The 21,867-nt window shown below is 40.3% G+C and overlaps 2 protein-coding genes across 4 annotated transcripts in view; both read right to left on the minus strand.

The window, feature by feature from the left end:
* Positions 1-9,592, minus strand: part of LOC139606992 (FH2 domain-containing protein 1-like) — a 27,428-nt gene extending 17,836 nt beyond the window's left edge. The window contains exons 1-2 of one of the 2 annotated variants that reach the window (XM_071459503.1): positions 7,411-9,592; positions 7,004-7,305 (exon numbers count right to left, since the gene is read on the minus strand). The gene's annotated coding sequence lies outside the window, so the exon portion shown is untranslated. Of the gene's footprint in view, positions 1-6,995; positions 7,306-7,410 lie in introns of both variants that reach the window. The other variant, XM_071459504.1, reaches the window with a different exon arrangement.
* Positions 9,593-10,423: 831 nt separating this feature from the next.
* On the minus strand, positions 10,424-21,143 carry LOC139607034 (arfaptin-1-like). 2 transcript variants are annotated; one of them, XM_071459598.1, is made up of 8 exons: positions 20,988-21,143; positions 17,794-17,877; positions 14,900-14,996; positions 14,389-14,507; positions 14,089-14,310; positions 13,585-13,742; positions 13,274-13,448; positions 10,424-12,845 (listed from the first exon to the last, which is right to left on the minus strand). In XM_071459598.1, exons 2-8 carry the CDS (start codon positions 17,875-17,877, stop codon positions 12,690-12,692), a joined length of 1,011 nt encoding a protein of 336 aa, XP_071315699.1. In that variant the 5' UTR covers positions 20,988-21,143; the 3' UTR covers positions 10,424-12,689. The 2 variants fall into 2 exon arrangements, with proteins under 2 accessions (XP_071315699.1, XP_071315700.1); XM_071459599.1 differs by having other exon boundaries at positions 17,794-17,880.
* Positions 21,144-21,867: the final 724 nt, after the last annotated feature.

Consider the following 21,867-nt stretch of genomic DNA (forward strand, 5'->3'; position numbering starts at 1 on the left):
CTTCTTATTTTGGAGGATAATGAAGCATATTATAACGCCCAATGCTCAAAATACTCAGTACAGTTTGACGTCCACAGCTGGAATATACCGAGTGAAAAAAAACACTCGTCCCACGCCAGGACTTCGGCTCTGCAAAGTCACTGCAAACCTGTTTGAGCAATAATGCAATAACAAATATTTACACTACATATTCATTTGACCTCTGCTCTGTCACACACACACACACTCGCAGCATACAAACGTTTTACTAAACACACAACATGACCTCACCATCACTCACACAGAGGACTGCTGATGACTAATGCTCTGCCACCCACAGTGACTCACGCTCTGTGACAGCTTATCATTAAATGAGGGACCAGGACTGAAACAAGGATCATCTGGAGCTGATGTGAGGTTTTCTGCACACTGCACTGATCATTTAATACATGTTTAAAATATGCAATAATTAAAATGAGTGCATATGATGGGATAGCAGCATTAGAATTTGAACCAAGAACTATTAGAACCAAATCTGGGCTTTTACGGCTAAAATGTTTCTTGAAGTTAAACATCGGTCAACCAGACATCACTGTGAAATAATGAGGATCTGAGCCTCTCTTCTGATTGGCTGTTTTCTGAGTGATCCATTAAAAATATAGCAGATTTCAGGTAAACACTCAGAGAAACCAAATCCTGCAAGGTTGGATGGTGTGTCCAGGTGGGCGGGGCTTGGGGTGTGGCTGAGAGCAGTGACTGCTTTGTTGTGACATCACAAAGTTCCAGAAGTCCTGACGGCTGGTTTTAAGGCTCAGTTTCTGAATACAGGCTGTGTGCATTTCTCTGTGGACTGAGGCTTTGATACTTTCACAGTATTAATATAGAACCTAGACCTGCTTTATAATCACAAACACATGGACATCTACCTTTATACTGTATGGAGCTTTAAGTAACATACTTCATGTTCGTTTTCGTTTGTCATTTTTTAAATTATTTATTTATTATTTAAATTTGTTTCCACTGCACTTTGTTGCAATATCTAAACTTTTTTTCTAGCACTTCCTAACTGAAATTGTGAATAAAAACATAGATATGTATTGAAATAAACTTCATAAAACTTAAAATATTTGGGTTTTTGAGGTTGATCGGACTGAACGAGTATCTGAAGACGTGATGTCCGGCTCTGAGAAACTGTGATGGCATTTTTCTGTATTTACTGTTATTTCATAGATGGAATGACAAATCTATAAACTGGCAGATTAACTAATAATAAAAATAATCATTATTTGCTACCTTTCCATGGCTGTGATGTAACTTTTCCTGCCAATTCACCTTCTACACATCACAAAACTGCCACCTGCAGGAGTTTTCAGATGAGTCAGCAGTCGACGGGTGTGAAACCACCTCCAGCTCGATTAAAGTAGGTGACAGAGCTGCTGGTCGACGTCTACAACAACCTGGGTCGACACCTTGTCCTGTACAAGCCTGTTCACTCAAAGGGGTTTCTAGGTCATGTGACCTGTTGCAAAAACACCACTATCACCCTTTAACTCTCTGCTGTCAGTCATGTTAATGCTTTTTCCAACATGCTGCAGTTTCTCCAGTGACTCGGTGGAAAAATAACAAAAAAAAAAAAAAAAACACAACGTCTGGGTTTTTAATATGAGACTAATGTTAAGGTTTTGGTGAGACAGGACAAAATAAGTGCTGGTTTGCTGCACATTCTGCTGAAGGAAGGAGGACGGAGGAGACACCCAGACCCTGATTTCTAATCCCCGGTGGTTGACACTGAGGTTGGCTTCAGATAGTTTCCAGCCTGAGCTGCACAGATCCTCCATCACAGTGACGTCCGACCACTGTCTGCCAATACAGTCCGAGTCTCTGCAGGTGATGCTCTTATATAATGTTTCATCAATGATTTCCATGTCTGTACAGAAGTGATTCAACACCATTACGATCAATCATATCAGAAATATGTGTAGCTCCCTTTGTGCTTCAGGTTCTGCAGCTGAGCTCCACATTTTGTATTTTTATTTCAAATATGCATATTCTTAAATATTCCTCCATGATTTCAATGTAGTATTCATACAAAACTGTGATATTTTAATACTATGATTTGCAAAAAAAGGAATAACTGCTGGTTTTTTAGATTCTTCGCTGTATGTTTTTACATTTCTCCATCATGTGCATCGCTCCTGTACGGCAGGAAAGAGCCGACAGACTGAAACGGCAGATAGAGACAGAAAAGAAACTGTGACCAATTATTACTATAACATCACTCTCACCTTGTCGCTGCAGAAAAAGTCTGATTAACAACCTGACAGCATCGTGGTGAAGCTGCTGCTGGAGCTCTGGAGGCTAAATGAGACAAACGGGGAGGAAACTGCTCCTGACAGCAACATGTGAGTCACAGCAGGATTTAAACTCTTTTTCTTTTCCTCTCCCTTGTGATTTCTTTAGGTTTATAGGCTGGCTGTTGCTCAGCAGTCTGACAGATTAGCTCCCACTCTTTATCCAGCAGTGACAGATCTCCTAACGCCTCAGTTCGAGGATTACAGGAGCAGGTCAGCAGACCGCACTGTCAGGCTGGAAATATGGGCTCAGACTGGAGAGAGAGGACGAACAGCTATACCCAGAATCTGGCTGAAACCCTCCTCAGGCGATGCAGAGATGATCCAAAATGAGCCAGAAACAGCTCCGGGGGAGAAGAACTAACATTTCCAAGGTCAACAATAACGTTCACAGTGACTTTTAAGAAACTAAACGAGGATGGATCCCAAAAATAATCCAGAACTTTCCAGAAACAACCATAAAATCCATGGACACAATCTTGAAATGAACCCAAAACCACTAATGGGATACTGAGTAAATTGCTTACTAAATTTAAAGAAAGTATCCATGAGCCATCCAGGAAACTATCCAGAGAACACCAATAAATATCTAATAAATTACCAATATATGTCAGAAAAACCATCCAACAATCTGCCCATAAATTATCAATACATTTACAAGAAAACATCCAAGAACCTACCAAGAAAATACCAAAAATGGTCAAGAAACCATGGACGAATCTACTCAGAAATCACCAATAAATATCCAAGAACCCATCCAAGAAGTTATCAATAACTATAACTTATTAAGAAACTATGTGAAAAATGTGACCAAAGACTAAGCAGAACCGCAGGTGCTGGATTCAGCCGACGAGGCACAAACACACTTTCTCAGTTGTCCTGGAGACCCCAGTAAAACCCCCCGAGGAGGAGAAGGCCTCCGTCTTATTTACCAGACAAACAATAGTAAACACACGTGTATGTGTGTGGGTCGTGGGGGTGATGGAGGTGTTGGGGGGGTAAGTGGGGACCCCCCACATTGATGGTTCAAAAAAAGCATCTGAGCTGCTTTTTAAACATCATGAATTGGTTGTGGCTGAGTTCTGGGCTCTGCTCCACCAAGAAACCAGTTGAAAAGTAGAAAAATCTGCTTTAAGTCTCTTTCAGGGCTCAACTGAGCGACTGATGGTCTTTTCTCCAGCAGAAGAAGCGAGAGAGATTAAGTTTACTGCTGTGTTTTACAGTCAGGGAGGTGTCAAGCAGACGGCTGGCTGAGCATCGCTTGTCTCTGGGGTTACCATGGAGACAGAAAGCGAAGGACAGACAGACAGTCAGCCCCAAACGCTGTCCTGTATCTAAAATGTCATCCTGCTGTATCTTCACAGGAGCTCCAGGTGGGTCAGGGGGTCGGGTGGAACACTCGACCCGCTGAGGGAGCACTGCGACCTGGCCACAGTCTGCTGGGAGGCCTGGGGGGGAGAACCAGCAGGAGACACAACCACACACAGATGTTTGTCTGAACATTTATGAGATCTCTGTTTTCATAATTAAGTAAAAACTGGACAGGAATAAAAACCTGCTGTTTCACCTGCTGATCCCAGGTTGCAGTTATGTAACTGTTTAATTTAGCTGCTAAAACAATTAAGTCTGGTGAGCCTCGTGTTTTGAGACATGAGGCTCAGTCATAAATGTCCTTCCCAGTGAGAAATTAACCCAGGACGTCTGATTTCAACTTTTTATAATCCAGATTCAGTACTGCAGCAACAGAATACTGTTTCTAGTTTGGTTCTTCTTCACTGAATCCTTCCTGCTCACAGATCTCATCATCTGCATTATAAGACCTCATGCTGTCTACTCTGTCCTTCTACCTGAGAAAGAGGTGGAAAGTGATTCATAGCACGCTGAAGTGAAGTTTAATTCATCTTAAAGATGAGATGATTTGATGATTTGAAAAATATGGGAAAAACAAACCTGCACTTTCATTACAGGTTCACAATTAACCCCAAACAATTTTGTTTAAATCATTAAGATGCAGGATTGTTCATGATTATCTTCCAGATTTTAATTTCAAATTCTTTAATCTGCTGCACTTGAACGCATCTTTTACAGCAAATAAACTGTGCTACATCTTTCCATCTATGACACATGAGCATAGAGTGACTGCTTTAACACTGACATTTTTTATCAAAATAAAAGCAGCTTGGTGGATTTCAGTTTTGCTGAATTTACCAGAAGACGGTGTTAATTTAACAAAGGGAAAAATCAGGCTGCACAAGAGGCAGGTGTATGCCACCCAGCAGCACAGGATTAAATTAGTAGATTTCCGAATGGAGTCTGGTGTGACGATGGCTCTCTTGCAAATAAGCAAAGAAGGAGCAAGCTTATTAGTTAGGGGAGCTGCTGTGTAAACTAGAACTTGAAAGTTCAGTCCTCAAGCAGCCGATCTGCCCTTGGGCAACACACACCCTGACAGAAGCATCAGGTGAGTGTCTGTATATGGTTAAATCTAAGGTCATTTAAGAGTCGAAATGTTGAAATGTGACCCCTGGAAGTTAAAAATAAAACTGTGACCGGACTCACAGTGATGATCACAGTTTTTTCTGTCATCTGTATTAGGTGAGTTTCTAGTGTTGGTTGTCTGAGTGGTATGTTGACACATGTCATGTGAATTTCAGAACCCTGAGGCCTCAAAACCTGCTGTAATCTCACAGAAAAACATCCATCTTCTGTCTGAAGATATACTGTAGTTCTTTCTGCACGCGGTTAATCATAAATGGAAAAGAGCGAACAAACAGAAGAGCTCAGAGGAGTACAATGCAGATTCGTGCTGAAATTACTAGATAAGTAGAGTGATGGAAAGTTAATTGATAAGAATATTTATAAATGATCAATCATTTTAGTCCTTCTCCAGTAAACATGGCAAACAATTGCATGATTTGATTTTCTGCTCATTACAAACTGAATACAGTAGGTTTTCTGTTTGTTTGTTTTCTTGTTGCTGATCAGACATAAGCTGTTTACTTTGGCCTAGTATCATTTTTATTTGTTCTGTTTTACTTCTAATTCATCAGAAAATCAAAAATAAATGTTAAAAAATACAATAAAATTAAATTTTCATAGCTGCGTTGTTTGAATCTCCAGCACTAGCCATGCCAGATGCATGCTGGGTGTCGAAATCCTCAGGTGCCACTGTAAAACACGGTTTCCTTCTTCTTCTAATGTTTATTGGTGGTTGGCAAACAGCTTTTTGGTGCATTACTGCCACCTTCTGTTGTGTGAGAGGTAACAATGCTCATGTTCATTAGTTGCAAACAGACAGGTTCAATAACTACAAATATTTTGAGAATGACCTGTCACCGTCTATTTTTATGCAATCAGCTGATCACTGCAGCTCTAAAATGAAAATCTTTGGATTTTGAACTGTTGCTCGGATAAAACGAGATATTTCAAAGTGTCATGTGGGCTCTAGAAACACACCAAACCAAGAAATCAAGAAAATAATCAGAAATGAAAATAATGGTTGTCTCCAGCCTTATGCCGCAGTAGAATTTACTGTGTTTTAGTGAGACGACAGTGGAAAAGTACCAATAAGCAGCACAAAAAAAGACACACAAAGAGGAAACCACAAGAGATTAAGCACTTTACCGTGATTTGGAGTCACTATACAGGTGATAATGAGCACAGCAGCACATTTTGGGCCTGCTGTGGAAATATTATAACAATATCACAAGACATTCAACAATGAAAAGTGCAGCAAAGATACTGCAGATAACTGGAGGACGGTTTTAGAAACACAACACAGAGTCACTGTCGTAATCATTCAGAGAACATAAAGCACCAAAAACATGTTACAAAGCATTTAAAAAATATTATGGAGGCCACAGAAACACTTCCCATCACAGACAAACTGTAAATCACTCTTGTATTATCATCTAGAGTAAACACCGTCAAGTCAGTTTAAATACGCTCTCTTCTCAGCAGCAATGACAAACTGTGGGTCTCTACTTGATAACTGTGACTCCCTACACAGTCAATATGTATAATAAATCATGTAATATCACATAAACACAACAAACACACTGCAAATAGTATGAATACTGTGTGAAAACCACAAGAGAGTACAGCTCCATATAGATCTGTGCAGATGAACAAATATTGGTTTAGCCAGCAGAGTTCTCTTTAAGATCATAAAGCCAACAAATAAACTGAGGGTCGAGTAGACTACATCAAAAACAAGCTGGAGGAAAATTCTGGAAATATTATTTAATGACGAGAAGAGATGAAATTATCTGAAAGTGTCATCAGATCAATAAAAACTCATCATGACCAACAACACACACAAAAACCACAAATAATGTCTGAGCGAACATTATAGGAATATTACTGAAAAACCATAAAGGATTGAATAAGTTAAAGTTAGTCTAAGTATCACATACACACAGCCGAAATATTTTACAGACAGGGCACTACTATATCAATCACAACAGGAATATTATAAAGAGTGATTGTAGGTTTATTCCACGGAGATGTGGAAATATGAATGCAGTCTGGTTGGTGTGAAGTGCCACCGCGTTAAACAGCTTGTTAGCCTGCAGGGTAAATCCTCATCAGCGCTGAAGTGAACTGGCTGTTGCACTGAGGTAAATGAGGTGAAAAACAGGAGAGTGTGCGCTGTTGTTTCCATACAAACTTACCGGAGTGATCGCTTCTCAGCGGCGCGGACGCTCCTGCGCAGAAGTCCCGTTTAAAAATGATCACATTTACAGGAAAACAAGATTTACTGATCCCGTTTGAGTCCGACTCGCATCCACAGGCAGCGCGCTCCGTGTAACCGACGGACACGCTGTCACCGGCTGTGGGTGCGTGCGCGTGCGTGCGTGTGCGTGCGTGGTGGAGAGAAAGAGAGAGAGAGAGAGAGGTGGGTCCCCAGCCAGCCCACGCATGCGTGATCACTCAGGTGGAAGGGAAAGCGCTCTCTCCCGTACACGCCCACCTGCTAGGATACAGGAACACACACACACACACACACACACACACACAGTTAATTAATAAATTATACATTGAATACTTGAGTAAGTGTAACATCAGCAAACATCCTTACCAACATTGTGGGGACTCAACATCCCAATGGGGACAAAAAGCAAGTCTCCATGATGTAGTTCAATTTCTGGGTGAAGACTTGGTTCAAGGTTATGGTAAGTGTCAGGTTTGGGCCAGCAGTGGTTAGGGCTAGGGTAGGTGTCCAGGAAATTAATGCAAGTCAATGTGATGTCCTCTACAGTGATGAGTGTGTGTGTGTGTGTGTGTGGCCAAGATAAGCTCAACCAGCCCCGCCCTTGGCAAAAAACAGTCTTTCCTCCCACACACACACACGCACACACTCACATATACATGATTATCAGGTCATGTATCAGCAGTTTTCCTTTGCCTTGTTAAAAAAAAAATTACTGAAACATCATCAATAAAGAAATTAAAATAATTTAAACACAAATCACATCATAAACCATTCAGACAGGTATCAAACAGCTCAACATGGGTCCACATGCTAACATATGTACAATTACAATGCTAACATGCTAATGTTTACCAGGTGTATTTTTTTTTTACCTTTTTCACTGTCTTATTTTATTGAATAATTATGAATATCCACATCAAATGTCAGTTAAGATATTTCTAACTAGCAAAACTGGTGGATCGACCGACATACTAACATTGTCCTCAGGGCCAAGACAAGTACTGTGGCTAAAAACCTGAAATATAACACAAATACATTTAAAATACAAATTATTGTCAAGGTGACATCAACACAAACTGTTTGAAATAGACAGCTAACAGCAGTGAAAAAATATGACTAAAACGCAATTTGTTAATTAAAAAAAAAAAAAGGCAGTTGAAAAGCAAAAAAGTGAATTCACCCTTGTGTGTGCTGCAAACAAATCTTGACTTAGTCTCAGCTGACCTCTGACCTTTCATACAGTTCTTCCTTGTTGTCTGTACTAAGAGATTATACAGTCCAGACAACAAGTTAATCAACACCCGCTTCTGTCCAAAGATGAACCAGTTAAAAAAAAAAAGTACTAAACCACAAGGGAACATGTTTGTTGTGAGAAACTCTATTCTGCAGTTGAAATGTTTGGGAAAATGAGCCTGGATGCAACAGTAGAATCAGGTTTGTGTGTTGGTGTTGCCAGGTGAATAATTGCCTCTCTTTAGAGCAATCAGAGCAACAGAACCACAAACAGACCAGAGGCTTATTCTACAATCACTCCACTGATCCCCTCTTCCATTTCAAGAAACACACATGCTGCATACTAATCATGAATTTGATTTTAATCTGTAGTGCATTTATAAAAGACAGGAATAATACCATACAGCCATCCTTACATTTATTTGTTGATTATGTTTTGCATTAATAAACAAAATTTGCAAAGCAGAGCAGTAGTCCACATAGAAAAGGGATAAAAACAAGAAAATTGTATGCGATAGAACAATAGATAGATTTTTTTTTTACATTTTGGAATAAATACTATCAGATGAATTTTGCTAGACCTGGAAATTGAGTCAATCTCACTGGCAGTGGATAAAACTGAACACTCCTGAATGAATAATATAAAACATTAAATGTCAAATGTTGTGCAAACATTTCAGAACTTTCTTTACTACTACTACTTTCTAATTACTATTATATCATTATTTGCTGAATATTCCACAAACAAAGTTTACATTATGTACACTTTTCCTTGTTTATTGTCATTATAAAGATTCAGAAACACTTTGTCTGAAATTTCCTTATAATTTTCCTGTAAATTTCATGGAAAGATACATGTGACTTAGTACTAATTAAAAGTTAAATAGTTGTCAAACTTATTTGGCCTTAGTTTTGTTGAATTGATAAGCACGTGGTTAATTCCAGACAAATATCTTTAATAACCAAAAACCCAAGTGAGTAAGTAAGCACGTACCCAGTGAAATGAAGAGTTCCCTTGAGAACCTCACTACTTTTTCTTTTAATGGTTTCACCATAACGATAAAGAATATCTTAAACATTTCAAGGTGACTGCCAAAGAAACTTTTCAGATTGTGTGTGAATGAAAACAACAGTGGAACTCAAAGTGAAAACAAAGTGGAAAGTACCTAAAGCATATAAAACTGTTACAGTGGTCATCTGAGTTTATTGCTTGTGGTGCAACTTTGATCCTGTTTGGATGTTCACAGTTTCAGTTATGATTCAAAATAAAGACTGAAACAACTTTTCAAATAACAAAAATCAGTCATCTTTTTGCTCTCAATAGATTTATTTGGCAGTTTTGTCATATAAACATTTTTAACAAGATTAAAACAATTTATTTATGCACATTTTGGTCCTTGTTTGGCATTTAAACCCAAATGAAAAAACAAAATTCACCTTTACCCTTTAGCCCTTAATTTTTGGTCTTGTATATATGGACTACAGGCCAACCTGAGACTGTTCCAGGGTCAGCAGTCCACTTCAGACTGGATTTTAGAGGAAAGCCAGGGAACAGCAAAGACTGCAGCTGCTGGAAAACCCCCAAAACATTTCTTCCCTCGCCGAAAGTCCCAAACCTTTCTTCAACAGTTAGCTGCACAGGTTGCTGTGCTGTTTCAGAGCAGAGATCATAATGATTTAAATTCTGTTTTGGTTTTTGTAAAACTCTGCAAAAGTCTGGTAAATTAAAAATTATTGCAGAAGAATGGGGTTAATCTCCTATCAAGTTGGATAATTTCATCATCTCCTCAATTTAATGTGAATACAGGTTAGAATAATCTAACTAATCTTTACAACAGAAAAGAAACCCAACAAACATTGAAAGGAAGAAGTGCTCAATAAAGACAAAAAAAAAAAAAACCCCAAAAGAACAAAAAAACATATGGTGTAAAACTTGTATATAATGGATTCAACTTCATTTTCCATTTTTATAATTATTTGTAATTGGAGTTGTTGTTGGCCCCTTAATACATCATAGAAACAACAGTTTTTCATTTTTAAATTGGAATTTCCCATAAAAGCAAAATTTAATACAGATGGGATGGTTTTATAGGAAACAAGGAAACAACGATGTAACTGGCAGTATAAATATCCTTTTTAAGGCGAGAAGGTTTTTGGAACATTATTGCACAAAAGCATCTACACTCACTGCATAGTTGTCAGGCCTGAGCTATAGTGACACAAACACATTTATACAAGTTAACAAAACACTTCAAAATGAGTCAGTTCACAAAACATTTCATCAAATAGTATCATGAGAAATATTTAAGGCAGATTACGCTCTGGATTTAGTTCATAGAATGTGAGAAAATACAGTAGGTGGATAAAATAACTAACATTTTACATTATGATGCAAGCTAATTCAACTTTGCCTCAAAATTTACCACAAAGTTGTTTAACCAGAATGAACAAAAGTTGAACATCAAGCTTCACCAACATCTGACTGTTACATAAGGTATTCCTGTTATTTTGTCCGACTGGTTAGGATTTTTTGTTTCTTGAATAGAAAGAAAGAGGCATCACAGTTATTTAGCATTTCAAAAGAAACTGAATAAACTTCTCCAAGCCTTTACCAACAAAGTTTTTCAAGGCTATCATCATTCAAAATGATTCAAAATGTTCATCAACAAACGAGGAAACATCATCAACGTATAGTGACATTTTTGGTTTGTAGCAAAGTATTTATCGTAACAGGTAGCTGAGCATCCTGCTACGTAATCTGGAAAAGGAAATGACCTGCAGCCAAACAAGTGTTTCTTAAACTAAATCTGAGGCTGACTGAAGTGCTTCAACCAACGTTTGTTTACCAATGAACAAGACAACATCGTTGACGTATGGCAACATTTTTGGCTCATCACAAATGACTGGTTTCCACAGGTTACTGAACATCTTGCCGCAGATGCTGTCTGCATGGTAAGTTTACAAGTGTCTATCAATCAACCGTCCCAATCTTTCCACAAAAATGGAGCCAGCTGGTGCTATGGCTGGGGTGTTGCAGCATTTCATCAAATCTGAATCCAGTTTCAAATCCGATTACTAAATCCAAATCAGATTAAAATCCCTTATCTAAATCAATTTGGGTTGAGTTTTAAACAAAATTAAAAATCAAGGGTTCAACTGAGATTCTGTCAATTTTGAGTTACTTGATCCAAATTCTGGAAGTCCTGATTAAGTAAATCATCTTAAATTGATATGTGGAGTAAATGGAGATTGTACCAACAGAAATCAACATGGTGTGAATCAGCCGTTTGTGATTCTAGAGAAGAATCAGCTCTGTTTGTTCTTGTTGAACTACAAAAGCACGTGTAAAGGTAAAGTGGTGATACTGAGACATGTCTTTTTCACCTCACAGATAATCCTTGAACAAAAACAAACACATTATTCAGAGAAGACAGACAGACAGAAAAGTTTCATTTTAGCCTTTTAGCAAATAACTTCTGGCTTTAATGGTAATTAGTTACATTAACTTAACGAACCTGCTGCAGGTGATATTTTGCTTTTAAACCTGCAAATGTGACAGTGCCGGCTAAATATGAGAAGCTGCTGCCTGAATGTCTGAATGACAAAAGATTCAATAAGAGATCTGACAGGCTTGGAGCTTGGTGGATCCAGGTATTTTATCAACATGGACCCAGACTCACAACAGAGCTGGCTATAGGAACCCGACTTTAGCTGCTGCAGGAGTGAGGAACATACCAGCCCTTATGGACAGTGAAGCTGTTTTCCAGCAGTGAAATGTTGAGGCTGTGAGTTTCTGACTGCAGCGGCTGAGGATTTTTAAAGTTCAAAGAAAGGCTTAGTACCTCACAGAGGATTAGATGGATTTACTCCCCAACACACTGAGACAGAGGCAAGGAAAACCAGGGGGGGCACATATGTATATGAGTGTGCTCGTTAAACAGGTCAGAAGTGACAAGTACTGTATATCTGTGAGGCTATGTAAAATACAGACAGAGAGATTTCTTGTGGACCTTTTGTCCAAAATATAATTTCAGAATGCTCAGCATCATTTTCAAAACTTTCCAAGACTTAAATGTGGTTCTACAACATTTTGAGACCTGGAAAGTGATGAAATTCCACCAACACCCAGGAAACCCACTCAACTTTCCACTATATAATACCCCATTACTATGGCGAACTCTCAAGTTTTCCAGAGCTTTCCAGATACCATCCCAAAGCCAGACACTCAAATTCCACTTTGGTATAAATAAACTAACTAACTAGCTGTCCTAGAACTTCACATACACTTGAATATTTATAGTCGACAATTCCCAAATCAAGCGTCTCCCAAATAGTGTCCATTGATCCCAAATCTCCCTCTAAATCAACATCTGTCCACGTGTAACACGGTGAATTTTTGTTGTTTTGTTGGGTCAACTTTCCTCCAGCCAGGAGGGGGCGTCCATGCTGGGGTTGCTGAGGTGTTCGCTGGCCTGCTGGATGTTTTGCTCTAGAAAACGGTGACATGATAAACTGTGAGCTGCTACAGCGCTGTGGAGCAGCCACAACTGGTTATGGAGGACTTTGACCTGTGGACAGAGAAAGAAAATTAAGGATTTGTCACGTGCATACTGGCTGAAATGTGAAACTTCCATCCTTCATCTTTTATGCCAACCTTTAAGTTGCAGTGTAAATGCCATCAAAAAAAGTAAAATAGTGCAGGTACACCTGAATATGTGACAGGTGCACTGGAGAAAAGCTCAGTTTAAATGAAAATAGAAAAAATGCAGTGAGTAGTGAGCCAAAAAAGGCTTTAGACTAACTGACTGGGAAAGTTGGAATATCAACACTGAAAAATGTGATAAAAGATGAAAACACTTGTTTTTTTAAAAGAGGCTGACAGGAAATTATCATCCTCATTCTCGTCTGGTTGTTCAGACATATCATATATCATGATGGACCCTGTCACACTACAACCCTACAGGAGTCATCCAGATCTCCCCTTGGTTCCTCTCACCTTGTTCTCCTCCAGCAGCTTGACTTTGACGGACAGGTCGTCTCTGATCTTCTGGTACCTCTCCCTCTGGCTCTGGAAAGCTTTCTGGGCCTGCTCCAGTTTGGGCAGGGTGACAGTGTCCCGGGGCCCCAGGTTCAGCTCCTCCAGGTCGACTCGGTATGCATCGTACTCAATCCTGACAGTAGAGGTAAGGTTTTTGTTTTGTATTTACTGGGACAGGTAACCGCAAAGGTCGGACGTTAATCACTGATGACAGATTGCTGTCGTCTCATGTTGTGCACATACATGACCTTGGCGTGTTTTTCACCCACCTGGCAGCCTCGTACTGCTTGGCGTTGATCATGGTGTCCTCGAAGGTTTTGTTGACCAGCGTATCCATGTCAGATGTGAAGGAATTAATGGCCGCCGTCAGAGTCTCGCCACTCTTAGACAGAAACTTCTGAGCCTCCGCATTCACACCAAACTCCACCTGATTTACATTTTACAAGCATCTGAGTTTTATAAAACCACTAATGTCAGCTGACCACAAAACAACAAATCACAGTAGAGCCTGAGATGCAACGAGGAGTTTACTGTCACATTGTCCACTGGTTAGAAATTTTTGTCTGGGCCACATTAAAAAAAACTTGATGATTAACTGAGTTTTCCACTGATGGAAAATTAATTTCAAGTGTCTGGTTCCAGCTCCTCAAATGTGAGGATTCATGATGATTTTACATATTTTAGACAAAGCAACTAATTGATTAAAAAATAGATTAACCTGCAGATGTGCTGTAACAGCTGTTGTAGCACTGACAGTATTTTTTAAGACTCACATGCAGCGCCGGCGTTTTGAGGCTGAGCTCGGCGAAGGTGTCCCCCAGGGTCTTCTGTGTCACTGTGAACTGAGCGAGCTGATTGGCCAGCGTCTGAGCCAGCTTGGTCATGTGATCGTAGCGCTGTCGGTCGTCTTTGAGCAGCTCGAGGCGGGGCTCCAGCTCCAGGTCCACCGTACGAGATCCACGACCGAGCTTTTCTGATAGAGCCTGTCTGGTGCACTGCACAGAGACAGAGTGTTACTGCCGATCACACCAATACCTATTGATCATACCCGAGTCCCATCAGATGCCTCTCACTTTATATGTGGTGATGCTCCACTTGCGGACTCTCTGCAGCTTCTCGCTGGCTGCATTCTTGCTGTTGTTTTGAATGACCACAGGTCCACTTCCTGGTTTTTGTGGTGTCACTGGTAGGTCTGGTAAGGGGGGGTCAAAGGTCAACATTGACATTAATTCAAATAAAATCACATTAGAAAACCTGCCAACATGGTGAAAACTTTTCACCTTATCTTGTCTTGGTTTATACAGTTCAAGTGTACAACTTTTAATTTCATTATATTTGTATTTTTAGAGTTTAGAGCCTGATGTGTGTGTGTGATGACACTGAACGCACATTTTAAGGCGACATGAATCTACATAAGGTTGAAACTGTGTGAAGAGACATTTCCTTCAGTTGTCCAACAGTCCATGACCCAAAATTTACATTAATTTGTCAATAGATAGAGAGATGCAAATAAAGTATTATGAAAGTGTGTTTCATCTTCAGCCTAAACACAACTGTACTCTCTGTACTTTGTCAATATGTTACCTTTGCTCTGCCCCGTTTCTGTGGCGACCTCAGGTGTGGGCTCAGCTGGACAGGAGGTGACATCGTTGTCGGTGTGGTTGTAGTTACCATTTGATTCCTGTAAAGAAAGAAAAAAGAAGGGTGTCACAGAGGTAAGTACCCTTAACATGGTGTCCAATCAGCTTCAAGCCAATTGGACAAACACATAAAGTAATAAAAGCCAGGTACAAAATCAAATACAAGTTTTTGGGTTAAAACTCATGGGTCCATTTGGTTCCTTCCTAACAACTGACACTGAACAGGCAGCCTGAATCAGGCTTTGTCCAGATTACATTCAGATGGTCTCTTGGTGAACCAAGAGGTCCATGTGGACTCATCATCAGCTCTGATCACTTAGTGTGTCATAATTATTACAGGAAATGTGTTTGTTACTGCTTTTTTTGGCCTCTTCTGCTTCTTATTTGTCTATTTCAGACTGGTTCTGACACTCCTTGGATCCTTTTTGGATCCGGACTCTTATTTTGAAAAACTCAATTACTACTCTTCCCCAGGTCTATGTCGGACCTCTCTGTGGAGGAACTAGACTTGTTTATTTCCAGTAACAGGCAAATTAAAGGCTGGAGAGGCTGGTTCAAATCCCACCCTCCCTCTTTATCTGTCGCTGCCCAGAGGCCCTTTAGCAAGTCAACTGGTGTATTCCATTAATCCATGATGGGAGTTCAAAATTCTAACAGCTCTTGAATGCAGCATGAACCTCAGCTTCCTGGAGGAGGAACATCACCAGTAACCAACAGTAAAGAGGTCAAAGGTCAGGAGTCAAGCAACCGTGACAACACAGGAGGGATCGCCGTGGGAACTGGAGCCTACACCAGCCAATCAGAGCCCAGATCAAAAGGTTGTGAGGTTGTCACAGAGATGATGGCTCCCTGTTGTGATTGGTGGCAGGAAAAAGGGGTCAGAGGTCACTGGAGCACTCAGGAAAGGAAATGGTCACCTGATGCAGATGAGAGGTAATGACACACACACATTTGTACTTCTATCTTTGTGGGGACCCTTGTTGACATCGTCCATTCCCAGGACTTTAACTATCACAACTAAATGTCTGAACTTAAATCGTACTTCAAAGCTTACCTTGAAAAAAGCTGTTTGAACATCTGTTGCACAGTGAGGACCAGCCAAAAGAGTCCTCACTTTCCTCTCTGTGGTGCTCACAAAGATAGAAGTATAAACACTCACACACACACACACACACACCTGTGGGTGAATTTAGCTCAAAGTTGTTGTGTCGCATCGAAGAGACAGCGAGGCATGTAGTGACGCAAAACGAGCCTCGCACACACACACACACACACACACACACACACACACACACACACACACACACACACACACTTACACAGTATCCACCTTTGCTCTTTCCAAAGGTTAGAGAAGCTGGTGTGAGACACGAAGGTTGCTGGTTTCTTCAATGAGCTCTTAAAGGGACAGTCCTAATAAAACTCTTTCATGAACTTGCAACGTTTTTTTTTATCCCAGCAGAAACACAATTTGAACAAGCCACTGATATATAATCACTTTTTAAAGCTACACCCAGTCTAAAGGTAGATGTCCATGTGTTTATGATTATAAAGCAGGTCTAGGTTCTATATTAATACTGTGAAAGTATCAAAGCCTCAGTCCACAGAGAAATGCACACAGCCTGTATTCAGAAACTGAGCCTTAATACCAGCCGTCAGGACTTCTGGAACTTTGTGAGGTCACAACAAAGCAGTCACCACCGTCAGCCCCAAGCCCCGCCCACCTGGACCCACCATCCAACCTTGCAGGATTTGGGATCTCTACATGTTTACCTCAAATCCATTGTATTTTTATTGGGTCACTCAGAAAATAGTCAGCCAATCACAAGAGAGGCTCAGAGCCTCTTCTAATGGATATCAACAATTCAGATGAGAAGATCGAGATAAGACTGAGAAGTATTTCCCATCAGCTGCTTTACTTTTTATCGCTGCTCTGCACACAGGTGAGTCACCTGCTGACATCACCGCGGCGTGACCACTCCTGCTACCTGCCCTCACGCCATCACCATCAACCACAACAACGGTCGTCTTATCACACACAAAAACACTTTCTCATCCGTTTCATCCACTCACTGTCATCGTTTATCACTCCGCTTTGCTTTTGTTGTCGTGACGACTGCTGATAACATTGTGGAAGCTGTTCGCTCCCTGCTGCGCGCCGTCTTTGTTCTTTTATTGAAGTGGTTGCATAACGTGTGCCTGTGTGTGGAATAATTGTAAAGCTCAAATAAATCAACCTCATGTCTGTTATATCTGTGTAATACACTGATCATGCGCTCTGACAGTCAGTGGAGGAATAATGAGTCTGTAATGTTACCTGCAGTCTGTGACTACCTGAGTCTGTAAAGCTACACTTTTATTGACTGTTTTGTTTCTTGGTAATATTTTGCAGAAAGCTTTGTTTGAAAGATGTTCAAGAGTTTGGCTGTGATGTAGTGAAATTCCTGGAGTACACCTGTACATTGCTGCAGCAAGGTGAAAACTCAAGACCACTGGAGGACAAGACTGTAGCGCCCCCCCCGTGGTCTGTCGGCTGCCAGAACACCAGCAGTGACAAGTTTTTGGAAATCATTGTTCTCACATGACAAACTTTCAGATCGGAGTCCAACTACAGTTCAATAATGTCTCTAATATTTCAATCCTGTTTATGTTTTCCTGCATTTTGCAGATAAAAGAATTGAGTAAAATTGTGAATTCTCCACAAGGTTGAAAATTAAAAACCCAGAGTAAGTGAGACAATAACTGTATTTTGAAAGTGCAGTTGAATTGTTATGATGTATTTGAACTGAAGAAATGTCAGAGTTGTACAGTGACAGAGTGGTTTTCATGGTGTCTCACCTCAGGAGAAGTTCCTTCCTCTTTGACGTTGGAAGCCACGTTGACATCTCCGCTCTGCTCCACCTCCTCCACCTCCTCCATCATCTTCTTCCCAAGAAGATAAAACAGAAAACACCTTTAGAGAAGTGTACAGTTAAACAGCTGAATTAAAGAGCTCAGTGTGTTGTGTCTGTGGACTGTAATGTTGAGTGAACAGCAACATCTAGTGGTCATAAAGAGGAAGCACACAAACCAAACTGCAGCAAGTCTCAAGTCAAACGTGACCAATAATCTACCATAAAAATTCTCCTTATCCATCTACATCATCAGGAAACATCTGCGTTTAACATACACAACTCTAATGGAAGTAAACTAAACTAAAATTTGTGAGAGATAAATTTACACAATACTCGTTACTCATTATTTTTCTAATTCAGCCAGTGTGACCATGAAAATCAGACCTAGGTTTTGATGCACCAACGCTATTAGGATGCTTTATGTTTTATTGCCTTTATGATTTTAGATTTTGTCAGTTTTATACTTTGTCTCTGTGAACTGACCAATGAGTTTTAACTTAAAACTTCAGATCACAGAGCTGCAGCAGGAAGACGATCAAACATGCCTGGATTTTCTGCTGCTCACTGAGCTGCATCCAAACAAAGAGCATGATTACTGACGAGATGACTGCAAAGAGACAAATTCTGACCACAAAAATGTACAATAAGCAAACAGATGAAAAACAACAGCAAAGATATACAAAAGGACGACAGGACAGAAAACTCTCCATGCTCATATTATTGTCATCCGTGTCCCTCTAATGCTTATACTGCTGCACGGATCTTCAAAAAAAAGTCCATACATGCAGGGCTGTCTGATTTCATACAGGAGGAAGCCAAAAAAACTGAAAACAACAGCCTGCAGCTAAAGAAACCAAATAAGTAAGAGACTCATACCATCTCACAGCACAATCTGACAGCTGTGAAGGTGGAGGTGAAACATGATGATAACGCCCGCCACAATTATAACCAACGGCAACATGAATAATTTACAAGTTGGGACGTGTTTGTGCTTTGTGGAGCCTGTGAGTCAGTCCAAGGCAACAAGCCCCAGCCCTGTTCTTACATTGCATTGCTCTCTGTGATTCAGCCGATTTTAAGAAACACCATTAAAGACCCACCAGAGTCACAGTGAGTCTCTATAATAATCAGAGAATAATAGACGTTATGGTTATTGTTGGATTAACGTTTGGATGTTTGCTGCAACTTTACCATTCTCTGTCACAAGCAATAAACAATTCCCTCAAAACGTTATTTACAGTGAGTGCAAAGTGCAGACACCTCATCTTGGGTGTAGGGTGTGTTATAACGTATAAAGTTTGAACTTTGACCTCTTGTAAGTTATTCTACAAGCAAGAAACAACCATGTAAATTATACAGATGTCCTGACAAATCAACTTTTTCCTGATCCAGGTGCAATGATCTACCAAGTCCCACACACCTCCCCGTCTGGGGTAAGAGTGAAACACCATCCTGTGCTCTTTGCTCTGGAGGAGGATCGGTCAGGCACATCCTCAGTAGCTGCCCATAGGCCGCTATCGCTGGAGGCCTGTGACAGTAGCCTCAGGAATCACCACCGCCCAGAATAAGATCATCAACTTTATCAGGTGATCATGGAGGAAGCACATGAGAGAAACATGCTAAGCACCAGGGGTGATGCACGAGGCAGGGCTGGGACAGTAGAGGTGGGGTGTCGGGGCTCTGCAAAGTCATGACCAGGCTTGGGGCAGAGGGGCTGGTAAAGATGAAGGCCATCAAATGAATTATTGATGCTGCAGAGAGCCATCAGGGGCTTTGTCTGAGGAGGGAGGCCCTGTGGAGGCAAACTGGGGACCGATCACCCCCGGCGTGGGCGCCTAGGTGAGGGTGTCCGATGTTGAAAGACCCAAAGCCCATCATCACTGAGGATGTGTCCCAGCACATCCACAGGATGTCTTGTGAAGGCAAAGGCAGAAGTTGTTTGCAACCGTCTCATATAATGTTAAATTACGGGGTGTAAATACAGTAAATATAAAGATTTCTACTTTTTTTTTATGTGGCTGATGCTTGATTACAGTACAAACAATATGAGTAAAAAATACTTCCTCTGAATATCAACATTATCAAATTATCTACACTTCCGCTAAATAACAGGAAGATGAAATCAACAGAACAAGCTCTGTAAACTTTGCATCAAAAAATAAAAATGTCATTTGAATAACAAACTATCAACATGTGCAGAGCTGCAACCATCTGTCGATTAATCCATTAGTCAATCCACAGAAAATTAATCAGCAAATCTTATTAATTCATCAGTAAATATATTTTCAAGCACACATCCCCAAAATATGATGCGTCTACTTTACCCAGTGTGAAGATTTGATGTTTTTATCAGTATTATAATCGGTTTTTACTGTTAGTGCACCCAGCTGCCAGTTTATTAGGTACTTTTAATGTTCAATTATTGTTAAAAGTAATTTTGGTCAGTTCCATGAGATTATAAAAACAGGATATAACGACACAATTCAACAGCAGCACAAACTACAGCCTTTAAAATGACCGTGAAGTGGTTTTAATTGAATGCACCTAATGGACAAGTGTTTGGAAGCTGTGGTTGCTGGAGACTCTGACCCAGGTAAAGTCTGAACCAGGTAAACTCTGAGCCAGGTAAACTCTGAGCCAGGTAAAGTCTGAGCCAGGTAAACTCTGACCCAGGTAAACTCTGACCCAGGTAAAGTCTGAACCAGGTAAAGTCTGAACCAGGTAAAGTCTGAACCAGGTAAACTCTGAACCAGGTAAAGTCTGACCCTGGTAAAGTCTGAGCCAGGTAAAGTCTGAGCCAGGTAAACTCTGAGCCAGGTAAACTCTGAACCAGGTAAAGTCTGAACCAGGTAAAGTCTGAACCAGGTAAACTCTGAACCAGGTAAAGTCTGACCCTGGTAAAGTCTGACCCAGGTAAAGTCTGACCCTGGTAAAGTCTGACCCAGGTAAAGTCTGAACCAGGTAAAGTCTGCTTCGTTATAAACCCCGTCGACACATGACTAAGTGAGTAAAACGTGTTTTCACATCAGTAATTCATCAGTTTCTGAGGAGGGAAAAGCAAAATGAAGGGTGTTTGACTTCAGTGAGGTGAAACCGGCTGACAACAAACACACAGGTGACTCTTCAAACCGCTTTTACCTTCACAGCTTTAAAAACAAACGTCTTCCTCTTCTTCTGAGCGCCGGAGTTTCCTCTTGTTCCTGCGTTAGCTCCTCATTTTAAAGTATTAACGAAGTGAACAGGAGAAAGTTGTGAAGCTTCAGCAGCAGAGAAGAGTCAAACCCACACCCGGAACTGTTGTCTGCGCGGAGTGCGCTCGATCTGCTGGTTTGAGCTCACCGGAGGGGCGGTGACAGCCAGTCAGAGCTGCATCAGAGCAAAGTAAAAGTTAGTAAAAAAAATTACACAATAAATTAAAACACAAAAGATTATTTCATTATTTATTTAATTTATAATTATTTATCTAAAACTAAACTTTTTTTTTTTAATTAATAAACTTGTTATTTATTAAGTTTTCATTACAGCTGGACCATATTTTTACATATACATTTTCTGTAGACCAGTTTTGTGAGTAGTATGAAAGGCTAATAAAAAGTAACTCACAAAAATAATCAAATTTAAAGACTTTTGAGGACATTTAAAAACTGATCATGTGTAAATGTTAGTTGTAGAATATAAACAAACACAATGGAAATACTGAGGGCACATGTAGTGTTAGGTCCAGCCCTGGTTTACACTGAAAACGCTCCTATAATGGCGTAAAGTGAGCGCTAAAGCCTGTGGAAGCTGCATCATTTGTGTTATTTAAAGCTGCAGGACGAACTCTGACCCTTTTCTCACCACTTGAGGGCAGCACACAGTTTTTTTCAGATGCCTGCAAGTGGCCTAAAGATCAGCTAAGGTCATTTTTTGTGACCTAATCCAAAATCATAACTGTTTTTGGACCAATTGTGAAACCATGAGCAGAAATGTATATTTAAATATTTATTTTATTTTATTCGTGTTGATAATATAGGGT

Source organism: Trachinotus anak, unplaced genomic scaffold, assembly GCF_046630095.1.
Source record: "Trachinotus anak isolate AG129_WGS33_773 ecotype Australia unplaced genomic scaffold, CSIRO_AGI_Tana_v1 ptg000023l, whole genome shotgun sequence".
In the NCBI taxonomy this organism is placed as follows: Eukaryota; Metazoa; Chordata; class Actinopteri; order Carangiformes; family Carangidae; genus Trachinotus; species Trachinotus anak.